At 48.8% G+C, this 19,096-nt stretch overlaps 1 protein-coding gene across 1 annotated transcript in view; it reads left to right on the forward strand.

The window, feature by feature from the left end:
- Positions 1-19,096, forward strand: part of PRDM16 (PR/SET domain 16) — a 292,919-nt gene that overhangs the window by 86,778 nt on the left and 187,045 nt on the right. Inside the window, exon 3 of the mRNA XM_006161202.3 lies at positions 4,614-4,664. Within this exon, the coding sequence (XP_006161264.1) occupies positions 4,614-4,664 (51 nt within the window). The remainder of the gene's footprint in view (positions 1-4,613; positions 4,665-19,096) is intronic.

Genomic DNA, 19,096 nt, shown 5'->3' on the forward strand with positions numbered 1-19,096 from the left:
CAAAGGGGAGTGGTTGGGCCCCCCCCCCCCCCCCGACCCAACGACTGTGGGACATGGTTGGGCCTGGACAGCAGCCACCTGAGGTAAAAGACAACAAAGAGGTAGGAGAGGAGGCCACGTCGCTGCTCATGCAGTGCCACAGCTTCTGAGTCTGTTAGAGAGTGGCTGCTCCTGCACCTCAGGGAGGTGGCACGGCTCTCCGAGGAGTGTTTCTCATGCAGAATTGGGGATGAGTTAGGAATAATCTGTGTGAGTGACTCATTGAATCGCTGTGTGAGTGATGCACGGGATGGAGCCCTTAGGAGCCAGGCTAGAAGAAAGACCTCATCTTTGACCTGTAGGGCCCACCCAGGACCCTACATCACTGGGACACCAGCAGCTTCTGCAGTATGACTTATGTGATCCTCAGAGGGGCCACTGTGGGTTTAGTCTGGAGTCCAGAGAGAACAAGCCCCCTCAGCTCCCTTCTCTCTTAAGTCTGGTGCCTCATGCTCCCATACGCTCTCTCAGTCCTGCCGGTGTGGTGTGGCTTCGATCCAGCAGTGTCTGTTAACTGCACAGGGGGTGAGACTTATTTCCGGGATGTGGCCTCCAGACTCTTGAGAGAAGAATAAATCCTAACTCCACCCCTGCTAGCTGGCTGACCATGACCCAGTCTCTGGCCTTGTGGGAACCTCTGACCCCCATCAACCAAAGGGCCATAGTGATTTTTGCCTTGAAAAGCTCCCAAACGCTTGTGAGTCAAGGTAATAGACGTGCCTTGTGAACCTCAGAAAGCAGTCTGGGGTGGTAGGTAATATAATTGATGGCTCTTGATGAGCTGGACCTCAGAGGGCAGGGAGAGGGGAAGGATGGCGCCTCTGAAAATCAGCGTGGAAAGTAAGACCTTGAGATGTGGCAGGAACCGTGCATACTCCAACAGAGAGAGGAGCCTGCAGGGAGAGAGGGCAGCTGCCATGCAAGAGGCCAGAGTGGCATCTGTAGACCACCAGAGAGCTGACCCTCGACCCTTCTGGAGGTAGAGATGCCGTATTCATGGGCCTCCTGGCTGCCTGAGCGGTGACAGGGGACTTTGTGGCTATCCCAGAGCATTCAGTGTTCTGTGCAGGAGAATGACAAGAGCAGGGGCCGCCTGAACTGATGCATTGCTTACATCCCCACTGGAGACAGGAGGCCACCTCCCAAAATACCCAAACAGAGGCCCCCAGATGCTTTCTTCCAGGCCAATGCCCTGTGCCTTGGGACTCCAGCATGGGCATGTGAGAGTCTGAGTCAGTCACTGCCCTAAGGTATGGGTGGGAGGAGCAGTGACCTGCTGGGGATCCCAGAGATACAGACAGCATCTTATTCAGGGATGCACCAGCGAAGCAGGCAGGGCCAGGAAGGCCAAGTCTGGTTTCAGCTCCACAGGCAATCATTATGCCCCAGGAGGTTTGGTCACTGCATGAGCTGACTCCCTTTTTCTCAGGGAGCCCCCTTCCCCAGACTTGGTACAGTCAAACTCCCCCAGCAGCCAGAACCAGGAGAGATCTGGCCTTAGGACGACTTCTGACCTTTGCCTCCAGCACGGGCTGGGGGCACCAGGGGCAGGTCATGCTCCTTTGAATGCTTTCTCCTCTTGCAAAAGCAGTGTCTCTGGTGCTCCAAACCAATGACTGCCATTGCCATTACAGCAAGCACACGGCGACCAAGGCTGTAACCAAGCAGGGACTCACAGCCGCCGGGGCTGCCAGCCGGTTAGCTATTCCTCAGGCAGATTCCGCGGTGACTCTGGACAGATCTAGCACATGGTTGGGGCTTTGTGAAGTAGCAGCGTATCTTTGTGCTGCTGTCCTTGAAGCCCCATCCCTGGGATGGTCCTCAGCGGGGGAAGGGTGCCTGGAAGGGGCATCTAGCCAGGTCATGAAACTTGGGCTTCCTCATTGGTAGACATTGGTGTGGGGCTCTCCTTCGACTAAACTCAATGTGTGTGTGTGTGTGTGTGTGTGTTGGCGGGGAATGAAGTCCACGAGGCTCAAGTGCCACCAAGGCCCAAGGTGGCCAGCTTCCTCGTTCAGTGAGTGTGCTGTCTGCACCCTGCCATAATGACTCAGGACATGGGCACAGTTGGCTTTCTAAGAAGGGGAAGTCTTGCCAGTGCTACTCCCTTCTGTCGGTAAATCCCGTGCCCCAGAGGCATGCAAAATGCTGCTCTCCTTGGAAAAACACAATTTCTCTCCCCCTGGTTCAAACTGCGTCCTTGGAGAGCGAGCTTGAGCCACAGAACTCCAACCCCAAGGAACCCCATGACCTACAGCATGGAGCCCCTTCCCTGTACATTGACAGAGGTCCCCGTTCCTGCTGGGTGACAGTATTGAGAGTACAGGCCAGAGCAGACTGTCGCCAAGCAGTGTTCTATCTCCCCCTCAGGGCCATGCAGAAATGTGAAACTTGGGCTTCCTCATTGGTAGACATTGGTGTGGGGCTCTTCTTCGACTAAACTCAATGTGTGTGTGTGTGTGTGTGTGTTGGCGGGGAATGAAGTCCACGAGGCTCAAGTGCCACCAAGGCCCAAGGTGGCCAGCTTCCTCGTTCAGTGAGTGTGCTGTCTGCACCCTGCCATAATGACTCAGGACATGGGCACAGTTGGCCTTCTAAGAAGGGGAAGTCTTGCCAGTGCTACTCCCTTCTGTCGGTAAATCCCGTGCCCCAGAGGCATGCAAAATGCTGCTCTCCTTGGAAAAACACAATTTCTCTCCCCCTGGTTCAAACTGCGTCCTTGGAGAGCGAGCTTGAGCCACAGAACTCCAACCCCAAGGAACCCCATGACCTACAGCATGGAGCCCCTTCCCTGTACATTGACAGAGGTCCCCGTTCCTGCTGGGTGACAGTATTGAGAGTACAGGCCAGAGCAGACTGTCGCCAAGCAGTGTTCTATCTCCCCCTCAGGGCCATGCAGAAATGGCCTCTGACCTTGGATGTTAGTGAACCCAGTGCCCTCTTGGAATCCACAGGCTTTGCCAGGGCCCAGGTGATCAGCCTCACTTCGCCTGTTGGTCTCGGCATTGACCAAGCCTCCAGCCTTTCTAGCTCTGGATTTAGGGATTAAAAAGCAGACAGACAAGAGAGCAGAATTACATGCCTATCCACTGGCAAGCTCTGCCCACATCTATCCGTTCTGCGCAGGGTCCTGCCGCAGCCCCAGAAGCAGAGGGTCCGGTGCTGTCTAGTGCTGTCTAGTGATTCTCTTCTAGATGCTTTCGCAGTATTTTATAGCGTTCAGCTTTTTTTGTCTCATTCTCTTTTTTCACTTATAGCCACTTTCCAAACCACAGTTTCAGAATCTATTAAAAGAAACATAAAATTCCCAATCGGTTAGAATTCTCAACATTTAAAAATATGACTTATTGTTATTACAGCTGAGCCCAGGCAAATGAGCCAGCAGTTTGGAACACAGCATCTTCATCCTCTCACCTGGCCACGCTGCCTTGGCGGGCATATGGCACTCCAGCCTTGCCGTTGTAAAAAGCCATGGTGTCATTTTAAGGAAAGGGGAAAGAAAACTTTCGGATTTGGCATCATTTCTCATTTTATTTTTCAAGTATTAGTTTCGATCTTGATTTCTATTCTTATGGAGACGACGTTACGGTTTACATATGTGAGTCTGTGCACGTGGCACTTTCGATCCAGAAGGGAAAAATCCAATTTCTACAGCTAATTTGTCAGTTTGTGTAGTTTAGAAACCACTCTGGGGGCAGTCACTGAAATGTCACCCCTCTGGAGTGCAGCTTGGTGGTTTTTAAGAGGAGAGTCCTGGCAAAATGCTATAGGTCTCCAGAGCAGAGCCAAGGGAAGCACCAGCTTGAAGCTACCTGAGAAGAAGGATCCAGGTTGCTGGCTCCTTCCTTCAGCTGTTGCAACCTGCGTCCATGAGTAGAGAGAGGGTGGGAGCTCCTGGTGCTGCCCCCAACCCATTGCTGGGGATCCAGTTCTCAATGGCCATCCCAAGGCACTTCCAGGCTGCTGGGCACTGTCACTTTTCTGCTTTAGCCTGATTTCCTTTGAGGTTCCTCCAAAACCCATGGAGCAGCACCCCTACGAGGGAGTTGGGATGACAGTAAAGAACAAGTTCAAGTGCTGCCTCCTATGACATGGAAAAGCGGGAAGCAGAGAGACGATGTTAGCTCCCTGGCCCTCAGTGACTACCAGGCTGTCCTTTTTTCCATGAGTACCAGCCGACCTCCCTCCTGCTCTAGCCTCCTCCACCCGTTTGCATCCTGGATAGACCTCCCTCCTGCTCTAGCCTCCTCCACCCGTTTGCATCCTGGATAGACCTGAGTACACTGGGCACACCTGTAAATGCACTTGTGTCCTCACTGGCTGGACGGCTGCAAGGAAGATCATGGCATGGTGAGATCATCAAGGGTCCCCCCCTCCACACAGCTCTTAATAAATACATAAACAAACTTTTCAAAAATAAAGAGCCCCTTATTTCATACTATACAGAAGCCACTAGACTTTACCCTTGCTATTTCAAAGAACAGTTTAATTTCCCCCTATAAGGTATAGCCTCTTATAGATTGAGCACAACATTTTGTCAGAAACTAACAAGCTCTTTCAAAATTGTTTTGCAGCAAATACTGACTGATACGGAAGTGTCGTCCCAAGAAGGCTGCATCAAAAAGGTAGGAGAGCTCATTCTGAGCCTTCTTCTCTCCCAGGGCCCGCTCGCATTCCTGTTTGGATGACTCTGTGATTTCAGGCGTCCCTGAGTTCGTAAGCCTGTCGTTGGATATGTTGCCAGCAGTCCATGAGCAACGCTTGGTCTGTGGACCAGTGGGCGCAGAGAACAGTGATTCAGATGTAATTAGGACAGATGCTTATTTTCATTGTGTAAGCAGGTAGGGGGTCACTTCACTGAACCATCCTAACTCTTGAGAACAGAAGGAGAACCCTGTACCTGTGGGAACGCTTCGGGCCATGCAGACACATGAAAATTAAATAAACGCAGGTTGTGTTTATTTAACTATCATCACTGGATACTCACATGAAAAGAATATGGAGAAAAATTGGCTGCAGATTCAGCAAAGCCTTTGGCTGTAGTCAGAGCTTCCAAAGAGGACTCAAGCATAGATTTAAATACGCAAGCCATTAGGTGAAAGAAAAATGTCAACCTGGGTATTATCTACTTCTTTGCTGACTGATGATGGGTAATAGCTGGTTGACAAACATTAGCTCACAAAGATCCATAGAGAGAGCTATGCGCAGAGAAATGCACACGTCCCCAGAGGAAAGTGCCCACACGGAGCATGCACACACTTGGGTGTGCTCACTGCAGTCTGAGGCAGCCAGGAGAAGGAGCAGACCCAGAAATCACCCTGGAAACCTTGAAACCATTCACCAGGTAGAGCTCAGCATCCACTGAGTATGAGTCCCCTGCACGCACACCATACCCCCCCCGCACACATACATGCACACTCACATCTGGTAGCCCATCCTGTATCTTGGATTTTCCAGTAAAAGTAAAAAAGCATTCACGCTTTCCCCTGAAAAAAGAAAGAAAAAAAAAAAGCATTCTGTCCCTTTCTCTCCCTTGGCATCTTTGCTTCAAAGAAGGATAAAGCAGAGAGCTTCACATGGACTTGTGTCACACCCAGACAGCCTCAGAGGACACCACGATTGTGGAATGATGAGTCAGCACAGAGCAAGCCAATTTCTACCATGTCACTTTTTTAAAGAATTACTTACTTAATTTTATTTATTATTATTATTTTTAATTTGCTATAGGGCATGTGTGCTCACCAGACACACACACACACACACACACACACACACACACACACACACACACAGAATGAGAAAGCAACCCCAGGATCCTGGACTTGAACTGAGGTCGACCATGTGGGAGTCTAGCACTTTAACCACCATGCCACCTACTGGCCTCTATCATGTCATTTTCTTGGCAAAATCACAACAGGACTATGTGACCCAGAATATGTGTCTGAGTGGTATTGCCATCCTAGGGGGTAGGAAAGTCTAATTCATGTCTTCAGCCCAGCATTCAAGTCATCAGAAATGCCCTGTTTTGCTCCAAAGTAAAAGACAGCACTTTGCTAGTTTTGCCAAAACTCCAACCATCTTGGGACCAGCAGTTAGCATAATGGCTATGTTGCTGGACTCCCACGTAGTCAACCACGATTCATGTCCCGGACCCGGTGGGGTTACTCACACCGGGCAGCGTGGCCATCCCCCCTGGGGGATGATTTCTTGCTTTCTGTCTCTCTGTCTCTCTCTGTCTGGCGAGCGCACACGCCCTATAGCAAAAAACCTGTCCAAAAAAAAATAAAACTCCAACCATCTGAGCCGAGGCACCTGGGCAGACCTGTTTATAAAGGAAGGGAAACTGTCCCTTCTCTCTAGGTCCAAGCCAAGAGACATTGATTTTGGAGAAACTATTGCAATGAGAAACATTTTCTGATGCCATAGTGACTTTCAGAAGGACCCCAGCAACCAGGGAACTTTTTATGTTGTCCCTCCCGGTCACTCACATGGCTATGTCTGTCCTCATGGATCCTTTGGTCTGGGAACAAGGTGTTAGTTCTCATTCTACACTGCTCAGGGGAAGCCCGAGGCCTTTCTTCCTTAAAACAATTGACCACACCATAAAGCAAATGCATCGAATGTTCTTCCTCACTTTCACTTTCTTTTTTCCTCGCTTCTTTGAATGAATTCGTATTTTCTTAAGGGATATGGGGTCATAAGAGACAGAGAGTGGCATTTCTGTAGTTCAAAGAATTATAGTATTTTTTCTCTTCCTGTCAAAAGTGACCAGCAGTAAATTCCAGCCTCCTAACTTCTAGAGTAAGCATGAAATCTTTGTTTTTCCCACTATAAGTATGTATAGCCACTCCTCATTTAACAATTTACCTGTTTACCACTCAGACTTAAGCCCAGTTCTCCAGTCTGTAGGAGTCTCAGAAATCTCCTTTCTCAGTCTTGGCCTCATTCCCGCAGTTAATATTCACTCCACGAAGCATTGCAATCACGCAAGACTACAGATAGTTATCAAGCTAGAGTTTCCTTTAGACCTTTTCATTATTCAGAATAAATAAAAAACGATTATGCTGGATTTATATTATTGTGTTGTGGTATGTCTTGTTGCTTTCTGGTGCTTATTTAATGTATGCTTTTTGTATGGATAGAATTACATTAGTCTAGTATGCCGTCACGTGATATCTACTGAAAAATCCCAGTGCGTGCTCAGGTTCAGATCCTGGAATCCAGAATGGCGGAGACAGGCACCACAAAGCATCCCGTGCAATAACACAATGTGGGGGGACCTGCTGGTGGCGTGGTGGTTACAGTGCTAGACTCCCACGTGGCTGACTGCAGTTTAAGTCCCAGACTTGGTGACTCGAAAATCACATCAGGCATGTGTGCATGTATGCCCCAAATCCCAGGAGAATGGAGAAGAAGGGACTGTGGCATGGCTATTCCTCCCAGGGGGTGGGGAGGAGTGAGTTCTCACTTTCCCTTTCGCTATCTTTCTGTTTCTCTCCTGTGAGTGCACACACCCTATGGAAAAACTTAAAAGAAGAAAAAGAAAAGAAAAAAATTGAAAGAAAAATACATACCCTTTGGAACCATGACATACCATAAGACATTTGTATTTAAGCTCCTCTTTTGGGACCAGTAGATGGCGTAATGGTTATGTCTCTGGACTCCCATGTAGTTGATCACAGCTCGAATCCCAGACCCAGTGGCTTAAACTCACTCTGGGCACTGTGGCGAGGCCATCCCCCCTGGGGGGTGATTTCTTACCTTCCACCTCTCTGTCTCTGTCTTTCTGGCCATGCCCCATAGAAAAAACCTCAAAAAAAAAAAAAAAAAAAAACCTCCTCTTTTATCACCCAATTCACTTAAAGACTTAGTCTAGGAACAGAACTTGGGAGTTAGTGCGGAGTGCCCATAACTGGGTTGTCTGATACTTGGTCAGACTTTTCCCTTAGCAGTGTTGCTCCTGACTGTGGCTGTAGAAGTGGCTTGGAAGGAGGTTTGAAGGTGGCAAATTTATGTTGGGGTGGACATTTGAGTTGTCCAGCTTGGGTACAAGGTCAAGGCAGAAGGTCAAAAGGTCACGTCTAAATTTAAGGGGCCATGAAGAAGCAAGCGCTGGATGCTTCTGAACTAGAGCAAAATAAGACAGGATAAGAATTAGAGGTCGCTACCTGTGCGCTTCCTGAGTGGCACTGTGTGTGATTTCGCTTTTTGTTTTATAAGTGGTGGAACCATCGGGTCTTGTCTGTGTGGCCCAAGGTCATTCTTGAGAGTTGTTCACCGGATGAGTATGAGGTACCATCCAGTCCCGGCAGATACATGCGTGTGCGTATGTGTGGGTATTATTTGTTTATTACTAATGAAACTTTACATGCTCTAGTGAACTATTTTAAGGAGGAATTCTGTGAATTCCTTGGCAACAAGCGCAAGGACTGTGGCTTATCGGTTGTGTAGTTCGGGCCGACCAAAAACACGCATCAGTGGGAGCGTTCAAAATAAGACACGGAGGGGCCAGCAGATGGCGCAGCAGTTACGTCGCTGGGCTCCCACATAACCAACCACAGTTCAAGTACCAGACCCTGTGGCTTGAAACACACTGGGCACGTGTATGTGTATGCCCAAGATCTCAGGAAGAAAATGGAGAAGATGGAATTGTGGCTTGGCCATCCTCCCTGGGGGGAGAGTGATTTCTCACTTTCCTTTTCAGTGTCTCTGTCTCCCCTCCCCCCAAGCCACGCCCCCTACAGCAAAAACCTCTAAAAAAATGAATAATGAGACACAAAGGCATTAGGGTATGCTGTGCAACCCTGGGTCGTTTAACATCTCTGAGCTTCAGTTTGTCTATCTTTAGATGATTATACTTCCTGTTGTTTATCTGCTTCATGCAATGTAACGAAGTTCATTCCATCAGTGGCTTGACACATTAGATGCAGGAAAGGAGATGATCTATAGGGAAGTCGCCACTATAAATTCGAAGTAGTAAAAAGCTGGGTAGCTGTAAGAGTTGAAGAATTCAGTTTACGGTTAGGGAGACCAGGCCATGGAAGGTTTGCAAAACTGAGAACTTTGGTTTCCACACCAGAACCCCAGCCGAGCCTGCGGCGTGGGGCGGGACTCTGGAGCCTAAGCAGCCGGGCTTGGGAGTCGCTCCCGGATTGACCCCACCCCCAGAAGGGTGGAGCCATCGTCGGGCCCCTAAATACCATTTCCCCAGCCTCCCGCGCCCCCTCGTCGCCTCAGCCTCCGTCTGTTTCTCCCCTGCTCCTGCGTAGCGCACAGTTTCCCCAGTCCCTCGTTCTGAGTCCCCTCTGTCTAACCAGTCCCCTGACCCCCGCCGTCTCCTGTCTCTCAGCCTCCCGGCCCATGTTCCCTCGGTCGCCTGTGGGGCTGCGCAGCCAAAGTTCTAGTGCAGATGGTCCGACTCGCACTCAGCCCGGGTCTCGAGACCCAGACCATCCCCGCACCCGCTCTTGTGTGCGTCCAGGGCGCGTGGCGGGCGCTGCCCGGAAAAAAGTCACTTTAGCTGCAGGTCGGGCTGCGGCGAGCCTTTGCTCGCCGCGGTGCGGGGACCTCTGGGACTGCTCCCTCGGCCGACTCTATTTAGTCTCTGTTTACTTAGAGGGAAAGCCCGGGGCTCCTGGAGAGCAAACATCTGCGGGAGATAATCTAGCCAGTTGTCCATCCATCACTCGGGTCGCGCGGCTCCCTGGAGAGCCCGACCGAGCCGGTAATAAAAAGGCCGGGCGAAGAGGCTTTGGGGACGAATAAAGAGCCGTGTTAAGGGCTCGCTGAAAATGGATGGAAGACATTATTAAGGCTCAATGGCCGTCTTATCAAAATCCAATAGGATAGACATTTGGCAAAAGGCTTAAATTTATTCTTTGACTTTCTGGAGGGCTTGAATTTATCCGTTAACAAGAGTGTAGTCCACCCGGGGAGATGGTATCTGCTGAAAGAATTTTGATTCAATCTCTTGGCGATATGAAAAAGGGAAACACAGGGCCCGACGCCTTTCCCTTTGTCCCACTTTATCTTGTTTTCTTTTACCACCTTGCAAAGGAAGGACGTGTTAATATAGTACAACTGGGGGGGGGGAATACAAGCCAAAGGAAGTGACCTTTTCCTTTTTTCTTTTCTCTCTTTCTCTACCTTCCTCCCCAAAGTAAACAAATTGGAAATTTGAATCTGTGGGATTGGGACTGAGGATGTGGAAAGGGTGCCACTTCAGAAGCGTCAGAAAATGTAGCTGCGAGGCCAGCCCTCAGGGCAAGGTGCGGGGAGGGCATGAGGCTTGGAAGGAAAGTCAAAAATAAATTGAGCTAATAAAGTCATAGCGCTGGAAGAGGGAATGGTGATGGGTTCATAAATCTCTCCCCGTTATTATTACGTACAAAATGCTACAGGTCATAAAAGTCATCTGATAGCCCTGCCCTGCATTGTCCAAACAGGGTGATGGATTGATAATTATGATAATTTGTGAAATGATGATTTGGATGTTAGAACCGTGGCCTGTCCCACTGGGCTGTTGTGCCGATGTTTTCTATATTCTGGCTGGCGCAAAACGCCTCTGGTAACTGCAAGCCCAAAGATCTCTTGGTCCCTCCCATGGGGACCTGGGGGCTAATGAGGAATGGCGGCAGACCCAGGAATGAGAGCCCAGTAAGCTCCAGGAAGGTGTGAGACAGATGGGCAACTAAGTATCCTTTGTGCAGCAACGGAGGAGGCCACACACCCAAGGTCTAAACCCGCTGCCACCAAACTGTGACCTGGGCGGTTTGCAGGGCCGAATTTGTGGCCTTGCCAGGCTCTTTTAGCTCAGAACAGCGCCAGGAAGCCAGGGGTTTGTCTTGGGTTTCGTGGTGTAGGGTTTATTTTGTTTATACTGTTTTCCTCCTTTGTGGCTTGAGGGCAAGGGAGGAAGGGAGCAGGTAGGGAGGGTTGAGAAGGGATGTGGCCAAAGAAACAAGAAACAGGAAGACCCCCAGATGCCAACGCTCCAGAATGAGGTTGTGACGTGCATGAACTGCATTCAGGAACTAGAAGCTTCTGGCCGCCTGCTTCGCTTGGCTGTGCCGGTGAGGTGAGCTTTAGAAACCCTTTGCCTCTGTTGCTCCTTTCCTATCCAGCCAGCGATGCTAAGGACCCACCAAAGCACTCTCACTAAACTGCAGTTTACCTACTACTGTCTTATTCCAATAATAATAATAAGAATAATAAAACCACAAGGGAGCTCCTACCCCTAAGAACCCTGCAATCGAAATTATTAATTTGCATGTGAGATCAGTTATGTCTTTATGAAATCAAAGTGTGTTTAGCTGCCCCTGAGACAGCCCCGAGTTGATTTTGATAATCTCAGACTGAATAGACTTGCTTCGTTGCAGTAAGCCGAGGACAAAAGGCTGGACAGTGGCTGAAAGCCCTTTGACGACATGTCTCTCTTTCCATTGTTCGGGAGTTGCTGATAAAAGAACCGGGAGTCCATTAATTCAGTGAATGAACATATAGTAAAGTCAGTCCCCTCTTGAGAACAATAATGTTGAGGTCAGCTTCAGTTACCATGGAAACTAAGTACTCCTAAGAAGTTTGCATCCTTGATTTTGCTGAATCAAAGCCTGCAAAGCGGAGAGGTGTAATGCGGCCAAGACAGCAGAAAGTCGGAAAGCATAGTCTCCAATGGTCCCCTTCCCCAGGACAGTGCTGGGTTGGTGGCCCTGGGGCCACTCAGCTGCCCCTGGAGACCAGCCCTGGTGTCTGGCTTCTTCTCCCTTCCCCCCTCCCTGGAGGATCAGGTTTCCACAACTGTTATGGCTTATCTGGAGGGGCTGGCTTCAGGCTTCAGGGCCAGGGAGGGGCCACAGCCCAAAGCTCAGGTTGCCTCTACCACAGCTCTGGGCCTGGGTGGACTCTGACCTCTGCCACCTTGCAGCACCTGAACTTGTCCCCTAGGGCGGGGCAATCGCACTGTGGCCCCTTCACTGGCTGATAAGGGTGATTAATGGCCCGTTAGCATGGCCCAAGGTGAGTTATGGGCAGCTCCTGGCTGGGTGACTGCTTTATAAATGTAACCTTTTTGCCCCTCCCTCTTCTCAATTGAGTTGATTCCACTCACCCCATCCCCACCCCCACCTAAAGATCCCTTAAATCAGCTTAAACCATCAGATTAGGCCAGGGAGAGGTGCAGCTAATTAATTTCCTGAGCAGTAATTTATTGCCTGCTGAGGGTGGTGTCTCCAGGGCCCTGAGTGTCCGAGGAAGGCCTCACTTCCACTTCACCAATCAGGCCAATTTATGGGTGCAAGGTCTCACAGCAGAACAGGGAGGGGAATTGTGCAGACAGACCAAGCCCAAACCTAGAAGCTGAAGAAGATAGAGGAATGAGTTTAAGTTTTACTTTTTTGGTCAATGAGTAGATTGGCCTGGGTTCTGTTCTCATCCTGAAGCATTCCTTGTGAAACATCTGAAAGATCTTTTGGGATGCAGGTTGGGGGGAAAGGGAGAGGTGGAGAGGGACAAAGCTGGCAGGCAGGGCAGGAGGCTCCACCCTCTCACCCCTGCATCCCCGTCAGGGTTCCTGGCAGGGCAGGAGAGCAGATTACCCTGGGGACCCTCTCTGTAGCCAGGATCTACCCCCTGCCCTAGAGACGCTTCTTGATGAAAATTAAATCTCAGTAGCAGACAAAACACTACAAATCTCAGAAGAAAAGACCCAGAAATGCAAATGCGCTTTAACCAGAAGGTAAACAAAGAAGCCTTCTCCTGTCCCAGACACTGAGAGAAGCTCTCCAGGCCCACAGCCCTCCCCAGCTCATCCCTACACCTCAAACTTGGTCCCACTCTGGACAGTGTGGGCCTTGGTGCTGAGCACTGCAGTTCTCCTTTCAGTATCTGCCTCTGCAAATACAGCAGACGGCTGCTGTGTCTAGTGCCCTCGTGGTTCAGGGATTAGGCCGGGTAAGAAGGAAGCAATTGTGTGTGACTCTGGGCACCCAGGGCCCGCAGATTTGCCGCATTTGCTAGGCCTGGGAATGAGGGTACCATGTAAGCCCCAGGTGCCTGGGAGGTAGGAAACCAGTGGCTGCCCAAGTTCGAGCTATCAGGCCTGCTGGTGGATGGACACCTGCCTTGGAAGTGGGGTGTGGTGCCTGCAGATCAGAGCACAGTGGCTGCAGGAGGCCGCCACCCTTTTCTCTCAACAAACGGACACGTAGGGTATTTGAGGTGGCCCCTTGTGGGGCTCTCAGTCCTGCCACCCAAGCAGCCCCTGCAGGAGCGCACTGGGGAAGAATGCTCCAACGGGATTCTCTCAAGGGCACCAGGTTCCTCAGCAGGATTTATTGGCTACATTACTGGCTTTATAGGAGCCAGATGGTGGTGTCAATAAGTGGCGTCTGTAATCTTCAGGTGGGTGCAATATTGAGTTAATTAAATTGTGCCGCGCTACTAGGGGAGAAGAATATATCAGCTCTGAGGCCCACTTTGCCTCTCCTGCTCCAAGCACACACACACCTCAGTAAGGCTAGGTGGTAACTGGCTTGGGTGGGGAGCTCTGTCCTCCAGTACAACTGCACCTTTGAAAGGAGATGATGTGTGGCTCCCCTCCCTTCTAGAATACCTGCCATAATCTCACTATTGGAATTGTTCTCTTGGCCGGAAGGTCCACTTCTGGTTTTATACTAGCAAGTGCGTCAGAGGGGCTGGGCTCTACAGGTTAAAGGAAGGCAACTTGCACAGCACTGTGGACCTCCGGGGACACCTCCCCATAGCCTCATCATTTGCTCACAGCAGTGCCATGCTGTGTCCCCACCTCCCTAAACCCCGTCTCCCCAAAGGCACTTCTCCAAGCAAGAGGCCAAACAGGGTCAAGCATCCCTCCTTCTTGAGGAGCAGGTTGAGTGTCCCAACCCTCTAGCAAGAGACTGATGTCCTGTTTTTCCCCCAGGAGGGCGTTGCCTAGTCATGGCTGTATGGTTGCCCCTCCTTGAAACCCAAGGGCCAATGCCTGCTGTGGGCACAGCAATCCCTGGCAGGGCCCTGGTGGCCCTTGATCCCTGAGTAGAGAGAGGACCTTCTATGCACCTTGGGCCAGGCCTGCCCTAGAGCCTGGGGAAGCTCTGTGCTTGGAGGTGGGAAGTGCAGCCTCATCCTCCCAGCAGGGGCTACGGGAGGTCTGACCTCCTTTCCTAGCCCCAAGGCCAGTCTAGGCTCCTACTGGTGTTGGGCTGACTGTGTGCTCAGCCTGTGCTAAGATGTAGGAGCCGGGAAGGAAGGGTGTGAAGGAGAAAAGGCAGGTGTGGGCTTCTGAAGAAGTGTAGTTCTGCCTCCCTTGCCCCACTGAGGCTGTGCTTGCCAAACCCAAGCCCTGTGTACCAGGCACCACACAAACCCTCTTCCTGTTGCTGTACTTGTCATTTATGGAATGCCTACCATGCACCACACACTGTATCTGAGTCAACTCACTTATACCCAAGTCAACCCATACAGTATTCTTATCCTCTATTAGGAAACTGAAACACAGAAAGTTTAAGTCATTTGACTAAGCCTTTCACCAAGAAGTGGAAAAGCCAACAGTTTTCAAATGCCAGTCTGCCAGATCCAGAGCAAGTGCTTTCAATATTGTGTAATACCACATTGCTCTCCAGACATGGTCAGGGCTACCTCAGACACTTCAGGGGCTCGGTTCAGAGTGGCATTAAACTAAAGATGTAACTGAGTTCAGAAAGCAAGACTAGATCTGGCTGGAGTCATTAAAAGAAGGTGATTGGTCAGCTACTGACACAATGGTGCTAGGTAACAAACCACCCCCAAACACAGTGGCTTAACACAACACTCACTGAGTCTTCCTTACATGTGTGTGTCTTGGTTGCTGTAGGCTCACTCAGCTGGGCTTGATTTAAGCTGGTGGTTATGCTAAAAGTCCACCATCTTTTCTTGGACCAGCAGGTTCTCTGGGGCATGTTATTCTCCTGGTGACATCAGAAGAAGAGAACAGCAGACACACATAATCATCTTTGAGCCTAGGTATAGAATGATTATATTGTCACTTCTGCCCAATCAGCCAAAGCCAAGCACACGATCATAGTCAGTAGTACGGGGGTAGGAAATGAGCTATGCCTCTCATGGGAGAGGACAGTCAGGCAGCAGAGGGCATAGATGTGGGACAGGGACAATAATAAGTCTACTGCCTTAGGTTCCTGAAGGAGGAGGCATTTGGGGTGACACATGGCTAGCTCCCAGGTCTAAAGCTAAAGAACAGGTCCTCATTTGAGGTGTGTTGCTAGAGAACCTTCCTCTAGGGTAAGGCAGAGAAGCCATGAGCAGGGAGGGAAGCCAAGGTAAAGTGACTCACAGCTCCTCCTCCCTTCCAGCCAGGTCCTGCAGTTTTCCTTGGCTCCGCCAGCTCTGGTAGACCCCTTGGGTATGACCAGCCTTTGAGAATGACCTTCTCTTTTTTGGAGGAAGGCTCTGATTTTTGGTCCAGAGCTGCTGGGGAAAAGACAGGCTATCCTGAGGTGGCAGGTTAGTCATACCAATCTTAGGACCCTTTGTTGGAAGAGATTAGGAGATGCATCATCTGGGACAGACTTGAAAACAGCCAGGAACAGTTCCTTGCTTTTGTTGACATTGACTAATGAGCAGTGAGGTTAACCAGGACAGGAGAGGAGAGACCAGGATAGGATAGAGTAAACCCACCCAACCCAAGCCAGTGCATTTAGATACTCCAGTATCTAAGCAGAGGGCTTTGCTATCAAGCCACAAAACATAGAGAAACCTTAAATGCATATCGTTAAGTGAAAGAAGCCTGTCTGGGGACCAGCAGTTAGCGTAATGTCTATGTCACTGGAGTCCCATGTAGTCGACCGCGGTTTGAGTCCCGGACCAGGTGGCTTAAAACACGCCGGGCACATGTGCGTGCATGCCCAAGATCCTGAGAAGAGAATGGAGGAGAAGGGATTGTGGCATGGCCATCCCCCCTGGGGGGTGATTTCTTGCTCTCTGTCTCTCTGTCTCTGCGATAGGGTGAGCACACGCACCCTATGGCAAAAACCTCTCTAAAAAAAAAAAGAAGAAGAAGAAAGAAAGAAAGAAAAAAGAAAAGAAAAGAAAAGAAAAGGAAAGAAAAGAAAAGAAAAGAAAAGAAAAGAAAAGAAAAGAAAAGAAAAGAAAGAAGCCTGTCTGGAAAGGCTGCAAACTGTCTGATTCCAACTACATGACATTTTGGAAAAGGCCAAACCACAGAGAATAGAATGATCAGGGATTGTCAGTGGTAGTGGGAAGGGAGGGATGAATAGGCAGGACACAGAGGATTTTTAGGGCAATGAAACTACTCGGTATGATATTTCACTGGTGGATACAAGATATCATACATACAGTGAGTCATCTGAAAAGTCATGATGCATTTTTGAATAGAAAAATATGTCATGACTTTTTCAATGATCCAATATTTGTTCTAACTTATGAAATATTCAGCTCAGAGTGAACCCTAATGTAAGCTACAGACTTTAGTTAACAGTAATAGATAAATATTGGCTCATCCATTGTAGCGAATGTATCATAATGACGTAGGACATTAATAATAGCGGAAATTGGAGGAGAGAGAGCAAGAGAGGAAGTCTATAGGTGCTCTGTATGTTCCATTCATTTTCCTGTGAACCTAAACTTGCTCTAAGAAATAAAGTGAGACCAGCCATGGAGGCACAGTGGGAGCACAACACTCTGCAGTGCTGGAAGCTATATGGAAGCTTGGGGTTTGGTTTGCTGGTCAACCTGTATGTGTGTGTTGCTGAGTGCATGCACATGCCTGTGATCCTGGCTGGCTGGGAAGGCTGGAGGTAAGGATTATGGCATGGAGGTCCTGTTGAGGGTGACTTTCTCTCTCTCTCTCTGTCATGAAAGAAAGAATGTTTTAGAAATTAAAAAAATAAATAAAATGTATTCATTTTTAAAAAAGGGTTTTCAAAAAGTGGTATGCCATACTCATACACACATGAAACACATGCATGCATAAGTACATGCATACATGAAAAGACTGAAAGGGACTATACAGAAATGATGTCACTTCTTGATGATGTAATAGATATTTTAAAAGATAACTATGTAGGGTGTTTTAATTATGAGATTTTAACTTGTGTGAATTGCTTAGTATTTTGCTGGGCCCATAGCAAATACTCTGTGTATGGTGATGCTAGCTAACACTGGTGGTAACTGTCAGTCTATGGAAAGAAGTTTGAGTTTGTTGGCTCTCTGTCATGAAAGAAAGAATGTTTTAGAAATTAAAAAAAATAAATAAAATGTATTCATTTTTAAAAAGGGTTTTCAAAAAGTGGTATGCCATACTCATACACACATGAAACACATGCATGCATAAGTACATGCATACATGAAAAGACTGAAAGGGACTATACAGAAATGATGTCACTTCTTGATGATGTAATAGATATTTTAAAAGATAACTATGTAGGGTGTTTTAATTATGAGATTTTAACTTGTGTGAATTGCTTAGTATTTTGCTGGGCCCATAGCAAATACTCTGTGTATGGTGATGCTAGCTAACACTGGTGGTAACTGTCAGTCTATGGAAAGAAGTTTGAGTTTGTTGGATTTACAGCTCTATGGGTCAGGGTCACTTGCCTTCATGTGAAAGCCAGCGTTACTGTTGCCCTGAGTGTCTTGCGTTCTGCCTGCTAGAGACAAAGTAAGATGGGGCTTTCTGCCCACCTGGGGTAAGATGGAGCCATCTGGCCAGTGGTGTGAGGAATGCATGCTTTGAGTTGGCCAGTGTGGCACCCTCCTGAGCTCTCTGCCCTCCAAACTGCAGCCATCAAGTTCTAGAATGATCTTCAGGTTATAAGTACATGGGCAGAGTCACCCTGCCGGTCATACTGTGCTCTCAGGAAAAATAGAACTCTGTTAAAATAACAAAAATCTACTAAGTTTTGGAGGCTGTTTGTTCTTTGGCATAGCTCAGCCTGATTCGCTTAGGGAATTCCTTGTGTTTTTATCCAATTCTGCAGAGTCTCAACTCATCCTTCATTCATTCACTCGCCCATTGAACCTGTATTCACTGAGCACCTACTGTGGCTCAGGAGCTGTCCACGGTGCTGGAGACTCCAGGCTAGATCCCACAATCTGCCCTCCTGGAGCTGAATTCTTCTGAGATAGTCATCTCCACTGAGGAGCCTCTATGGCCTTTGTCCTTTGTGTCTCCAACTCCCTAGGGAACCCCAGCTGCAGTGGTCCAAGCCACATGCTTCTCACGGTGGTGGGGGTGGGGTGGATGGCAAGCTTCTAAGATCCTCTCATGCAGTTTGCACTGAAATGCCCCTGCTTTGCATGGTGTGCTTGGCCAGGTCCCTGCACTTTGGTGATGCTAAGGAGTTGCTTTTCTGGACAGTATCTTCCTTTCATCTGTTATATTCAGGGGTAGATGGTGAGGACAACAAATTGATATTGGCCTGAAAGAGTGGGATTCTTAATTTAACAGATTTAGTGTGAGTGTGCTGTTTTCTTACTTAATAATATTTCCTTTTTTGAATAATACTCTCCTTCTGCATCAGCCTCTCTGTATGCTAACAGGATCCATTATTCCACCTGACACCCACCTCCATCAAACGGGGCTGCACTGGTGAGCTGTTTCTTCTCACCAGTTAACAAGATGTTTCTCCAGTGTAGTGTTGATAAATTAAGTAATAAAAAGCAAGACTTATTATTTTATGTTGGAACCTTGCCTCTGTTATTTCTGAGCAATAGCCAAGACTCAGAGTATTAGCCACAGAAATGTTTGTGTTGCCTGAGATGGAAAATTATCACATAAAAAGAGTCTGGATGGTGTTCATCATGGATCAGCTGAGAGTGAGGAGAGATATTCAAAGACAAAAAGAAAAAAGAAAAAAAGAATCCACTTTACCAGACTCATTAGGTGAAGAGGGGAAAGGGTGAGCTCCTGCATTCTCAGTGTTTACTTGAGAACATCCTTCGTGCCAGGGCCAGGCCAGGGCTTTCTTCTTGCCTCCCAAACCCGAGGCTCTGAGTTACCAAGGCCCTGAAAGGGCAGATAATTATC

The sequence above is a fragment of the Tupaia chinensis genome, unplaced genomic scaffold (genome assembly GCF_000334495.1).
Source record: "Tupaia chinensis unplaced genomic scaffold, TupChi_1.0 Scaffold138365_1, whole genome shotgun sequence".
Taxonomy (NCBI): domain Eukaryota; kingdom Metazoa; phylum Chordata; class Mammalia; order Scandentia; family Tupaiidae; genus Tupaia; species Tupaia belangeri.